Source organism: Sturnira hondurensis, unplaced genomic scaffold (assembly GCF_014824575.4).
Source record: "Sturnira hondurensis isolate 20B ecotype Veracruz unplaced genomic scaffold, ASM1482457v3 Scaffold0014384, whole genome shotgun sequence".
Taxonomy (NCBI): Eukaryota; Metazoa; Chordata; class Mammalia; order Chiroptera; family Phyllostomidae; genus Sturnira; species Sturnira hondurensis.
The window spans coordinates 4,196,779-4,202,941 of NW_028087015.1; the positions used below are offsets into that span (position 1 = coordinate 4,196,779).

General features: G+C 49.0%; 1 protein-coding gene across 1 annotated transcript; it reads left to right on the plus strand.

Moving 5' to 3' along the window:
* The first annotated feature begins 2,252 nt into the window (after positions 1 to 2,252).
* HTR1A (5-hydroxytryptamine receptor 1A) lies at positions 2,253 to 5,148 on the plus strand. Its single transcript, XM_037062795.1, has one exon. The coding sequence runs from the start codon at positions 2,253 to 2,255 to the stop codon at positions 3,516 to 3,518; it is 1,266 nt and encodes a 421-aa protein (XP_036918690.1). The 3' UTR covers positions 3,519 to 5,148.
* Positions 5,149 to 6,163: the final 1,015 nt, after the last annotated feature.

The window sequence follows — 6,163 nt, forward strand, 5'->3', positions numbered from 1 at the left end:
TTTCATTTAGAATGGAAGGACAGATAAAGTGCCTCTCAGATAAGGTCAAGTTCAAGGAGTTCATCATCACCAAGCCCTTATTATATGAAATGCTAAAGGGACTTATCTAAGAAAAAGAAGATGAAAAATATGAACAGTGAAAGGACAGCAAACTCACAGTTATTAACAGCCACGCCTAAAACAAAAGCAAACCAAGAGGACAGCTAGATCAGGAGTGGAACCATAGAAATGAAGAACACATGGAGGGTTAGCAACAGGGGAGTGGGAGGAGGAGAAGGGGGGAGAAGGGGAGAGAAGGTACAGAAAATAGCATAGACAGTAGGTAGAAAATAGATACGGGGAAGGCAAGAATAGTAGGGGAAATATAGAATCTAAAGAACTTGAGACAGGTGGTTATAAACTAAGGGGGGGAGAATAGTGGGGGAGGGAGTGTGCGGGTAGAGGGGAATGAAGGGAGGGAATAGAACAACTGTAATGGTATAATCAATAAAATATATTTTAAAAAACATAAATAAATAAATAAATATAGAAAAATAAAAATAATTACCATTGATTGATTTTAGAAAGACATTGATTTGTTGTTCCATTTATTTATTGGTTGCTTTTTGTATGTGCCCTCACCGGGGATCAAACTGCAACCTTGGCGTATTGGAGAAAGCTCTAACCTGAAGAAAGCTCTAACCGAAGGTTTAATCAACTGAGCCACCTGGCCAAAACCCTCTCCTTAACTTTCTTAAATTATGGGATTTCCTAATACCTGCTTGGTTTTTGCAAGGCAAGGGTTCCTAGATGGCGCTCTAAAGCATTTGCCGGAAGGTGGCGGCATAAGCCCTTATTGCTTGGAGCTGTCCCAGGTGCTGAACCCAGTTTTAGAGTTTTAGAGAAACTCAGGGGGCAGCGACCAGGGATTCCACCAAGTTCTCCCTTAGAGATTTGCAAGCTCCATATAAAATGCCCGACCTCATTTACAACACATTAGCCAAAAAAAATCCCTCCCTTAAATCTACTCACCACAAAGCTATGGGAGATGGTAATGTTCAGTCAATTTAAAAGGGAAATGGTGCTGGGAAGGCGTGTTTGTAGAATATGTGCCGAATTGAGTGTTTTCATTTGGAGCTGCAGCTATTTACTTGTCTTTTTTACAAGTCCTTTCTAATCCTTTCTCCCCCAATTTTCCAAAGTTAAAAAAAAGTCACAGGCAATATCCTCCCCAAGAGACTTAAACGTAAAATGATAAATGGGCGAGAGGGGTGGATTTTAAAAAGCTAACACACCGTTTTCTTTCTCTCAATTTACGATAATTTACAGACTGACCCAGGGCTGTCCACCTCCCTATTCGGACTCCAAGTGCCTCCTTTGCTTATTTCCTATTGCCACTCTGCGTGATGCTGACTCTATTTAAGAATTGGACAGAAATATAAAGCAATGGGTAGTTAGAAATTTTCCCTCGAGTTTGGCTGGGTAGAAGGCAAAGGTATTTGTTGCAATGTTGCTCTGATCGGGAGATCGTGTGTTTGTGAGCAGCTGAGTATGTGGACAAAAGGGGCTTGAACGTTACGGCGCTGAGCTAGAGGCAGAGGAGGGCGGGGACCCAGGAAAAAGAGACGCTCAGGGTTGAGGAAGTGTTAGGAGGGAAGGGTTAGTGTGGGAGGGAGGGAGACTGGCTGTCTGAGCAACACAGAGGAATAAAGAAAGGGGTTGAGAAGGGAGAGGGAGACCGAAAGGGAAGGCTAGCGGGGAAAAGGGAAGTAGAAGGAGGAGGCTTAAGAGAAAGAAAGGAGAGAGAAGAGAGTAGAAGAGACGGATGGAGAAAAGCAGGGAGAGGAGGGTCACAGAATGACCATGGAGAATGGAGTTTCAATATTCCAGATACTTTTAGGATTGGAGACTCTTTGCTAGTAAGGTGACTCCGGTTCCGGCAGCCAGTTGGGCAGCGACAAGGTAAAATGAACAGCGGGAGACAGACGTTCCAGCCATCTCCCTGTTACCCAGAGATCCCGGAGCTGTTCTCCGGCCAACTCGTCCCTCAGCTGGAGTTCCTGAACGCGCTGGACCAAGGGAGCCCACGGAGCGCCTGGAAGCTGATCCTCGGAGTTGCCTTCGCCTGAGCAGTAAGAACTTCCTGCTTGAGTCCCTGCATCCCCTCCCCCAGAAACTCCCTGGAGAGAGGGGCGGCAGACCCCAGGGGGAGGGGCGAGGGGATCTTTGTGCGGCTCTTTCTCCCCTCCCCCTCCCCTGCCCAGCGCGCAGGCATGGATGTGCTGAGCCCTGTACAGGGCAACAACACCACGTCCTCCGAAGGTCCCTTCGGGACAAACGGCAACGCTACTGACAACTCTGAGGTGACCTTTAGCTACCAAGTGGTCACCTCTCTGCTGCTGGGCACGCTTATCTTATGTGCTGTGCTGGGCAATGCATGTGTGGTGGCCGCCATTGCCCTGGAGCGCTCCCTGCAGAACGTGGCTAACTATCTCATCGGCTCGCTGGCAGTCACCGACCTCATGGTGTCGGTGCTGGTGCTGCCCATGGCCGCACTGTACCAGGTGCTCAACAAGTGGACGCTGGGACAGGTCACCTGTGACCTGTTCATTGCCCTCGACGTGTTGTGCTGTACCTCGTCCATCCTGCACCTGTGCGCCATCGCTCTGGACAGGTACTGGGCCATCACGGACCCCATCGACTATGTGAACAAGAGGACGCCCCGGCGCGCTGCTGCGCTCATCTCCCTCACTTGGCTCATTGGCTTCCTCATCTCCATCCCACCCATGCTAGGCTGGCGAACCCCGGAAGACCGCTCGGACCCTGATGCATGCACCATCAGCAAGGACCACGGCTACACTATCTACTCCACCTTCGGCGCTTTCTACATCCCGCTGCTTCTCATGCTGGTTCTCTACGGGCGCATCTTCCGAGCCGCGCGCTTCCGCATCCGAAAGACAGTCAAGAAGGTGGAGAAGAAGAGAGCGGACACCTCCCTTGGGGCGTCACCGGCCCCTCAACCCAAGAAGAGCGTAAACGGAGAACCTGAGGGCAGAGAATGGAGGCAGTGCTTGGGCAATAGGGCAGGGGGTATTCAGTGCACCAATGGAGCGGTGAGACAGGGTGACGGCACAGCCCTGGAGGTGATCGAAGTGCATCGGATGGGCAACTCCAAAGAGCACCTGCCGCTGCCCAGCGAGTTAAGTGCTGTCACGTGTGCCTCGGCCTCCTTCGAGAAGAAAAATGAGCGTAACGCTGAGGCCAAGCGCAAAATGGCTCTGGCTCGCGAGAGGAAGACGGTGAAGACCCTGGGCATCATTATGGGCACCTTCATCCTCTGTTGGCTGCCTTTCTTCATCGTGGCCCTGGTCCTACCTTTCTGCGAGAACAGCTGCCACATGCCCACCCTCTTAGGTGCCATAATCAACTGGCTGGGCTACTCCAACTCTCTGCTCAACCCTGTCATTTATGCCTACTTCAACAAGGACTTCCAAAATGCCTTTAAGAAAATCATCAAGTGCAAGTTCTGCCGCCAATGATGGTGGAGAAGCAGCCTGGGAACGGGCCCGCCCCATCCACTCAGCCTCCCACAGCCCTCTGGAATCCACCTATGATAACTTGCTACTTTGACTCTGAATTTCTCAGCTGCTCTACCCACGGCTTCCAGACTTCGTTTTTCTCTTCTCTGCCCGAAGGGTGGGCGCTCTGTGCAAAGAGGCGCCAGCGGTGGGAAAGGGGACACGGGAAATTTCCCGAGTCCGTACGTAAGAAGCGACCTTGGCTCTGATTTTGGCTTCAGAATTAGTTTTTCCCCAACAATTGCCTCCTCTCTTTTACGTTCCCTAAATTTTCGCGGCGGAAGTTTAAGACTCGGCCGTTCAGGGCAAAACATCCACACAGAAAAATAAAATAAAGTGTACACTCTGCCGCCATGCCCACTAATGGCTCCCACCTGCGCGTCCCGCTGCTAGAATTTGGACTCAAAGTTCAGGACTTTGCTCTATTCCTACCCCTGCCCCCATCCCCAGCTCTCTTGTCCTGAAAACGTTCATTTTCTTTTTCGGTGCCATCCCTTCTTTCCTTTCCCGGTTTCCCTTTAAGCGCTTGCTATTCCCCGTGCACTATTTACTACTCGGGAAAGGCAGGTCTGCTTTTCCCTGCAACGACGATCCCGGCAATCCCTAACTTGACCTTTCCAGCACGGCCCATGTGTTCTTTTCTTGGATTCAAAACAAGCGGCCAGAAGCTGTCCCTTAGAGGGGACTTGTAAGTACAATGCTTGGCCAGTCGGAGAGTGCGGAACGATTATTTGCTCTTGTTTGGCGGCAGCACTCACCAAAGAAACTGACACTCATTGGGTTAGGGGAGCGGATTTGTGTCTGGGTGCTGAAGGGTCTACACGTGCTGGCTTCGCGACTTAACAACTGCGAAGGCGCCCGCTGGCCACTGGGTGCGCGCTGGGGACGCCAACCCCCTGCAGCCTGGAGTGAACGCTGCGCGCGCCCCGCAGGCTGACTCTGACGCACCATTCCCTGGCCTTCGTCTCAGGACGCGCTGAAGAGCTGCTGGACCACAGTCCGGGTTTGCCATTTCCTCCCGCGCTGGGTCCCGCGGGGCTGTGGGCACCAAAAAGACCCGAAAGGCCTAAGGAGTGTGGTTGTCTGGTATCGAAGAGGGAGGGCACCTCAGTGTATTGGCCGGGGCTTCAGCTGGCGCTAAAAGGGTCATTTTATCCAAATGGATGCAGACTCTGCTCCTAATTCACCCCCTCGACCTTTTCGGATAGGGGAATAGCTCTGGGTAGCGTGTCTGAACAGTACACAGTATTTGTTCTGCAGGTCGTCCAGGAGTCAAAGCTCCCAGGACCTTCGTTTCCAACAAGGAATTGTAGGCTTTCAATCCAACGGGTCCCGATAGGTTTAGCACTATCTGCGCTCTCCGAGGTGGTTACCTCAAATTTCGAGGCCGTGAAGGCCTAGCTAGGGGTGCTCTTCCCTGGGGAGTCCCTGAGAGGCTTGTACAGGGCTAACATTTGCTCCCTGGCCTGTTTTTGCCACAACTCTACGGAAAACCGGCTTCTTGCCCTTTGAATTTGTGGAGCACTCCAAGCTGTCTCTCTACCCCATACCCCCAGAAATTATTCTTTCAGTCTCGCCACTCATGCTGAGAAATCGGTTATAATGATTACTGCCCGCAGAAGGGAAGGCGTTTCGGTGCTGCGTTAGAGTGTGAGTTTCCATCCGTGTGACCTGACTGGGACCAAGAAGTGTGTTATGGTGAGAGATAGCCCCTGCCCTTCTGATGAGTAACAGTTTTGTTTTCCAGCAATTTCACAGTTATTTGATCTCACTCCCCTCTCCTTTCAACTATACCTTTTGAACATTTGCATTCTTGTTTTGAGAGCAGTGTTGCAAAAGTTGCCGGTGAGAAGTTCACTTGTGTTTAAAGTTAAGAAGGTGAAAAGACAGACGGCTCTATCATTTGAAGCCATTTTATAGTTCGTTAAACTGAACAAAGCCTGCGCTTAGTGTCTTTTTCTCAAACCTAAACTCAGAGTAGGCGTTATATCCAGTTAAAACAGAAAAAGTATGAGAACTCTGGGAACTCAGTGGGTGGTTTATCTATGCATCTGTAATGCTCAGAGGGGGCTGTGGTGGAGAAAATAAGGTAGATTTCTCCCATCCAACAAGTATTCATTTGAAAATTCAATTCTTTTTCTAACAATAATTTAAGTAGAGCTATATGAAAACACTTTTCTGTATGTGTCTTCCTAAATCTTTAGAAAATATTCTATAATATGTTTAAAATAATCAAAGTCCAAAATTTGCTCATGCAAATTATGCCTTGGCCAGCAAGTATCACATTTGAAGTTTTGAGACTTCTAGTTGTTTGTATCTTTCACAGAACTGTATGGCAATAGGTTTTGGACATTTTTTCTTCCTGTTTTGGAGGATTTATACAAGAACGAAGAAGAAGCATCCATTTGGACTATAATTGCCAAGGTAATAGAGAAATCTGGAATATGTGCAAAAGAGCTGCATAGCAGAAAAAAGACTCTGATGCTTTTTTTGGAAGTATTTATATTAAGATAAAGTACATATACATCAAAATTGGCTTTCACTCTTCCCTGTGACAATAAAGGACTTGAATAATGGCAATGCTACAATAAACTGATATCAGTAAC

Excerpts from the sequence above, each read along its gene's own strand:
- HTR1A (XM_037062795.1), top strand. The coding sequence starts at position 2,253 with ATGGATGTGCTGAGCCCTGTACAGGGCAACAACACCACGTCCTCCGAA.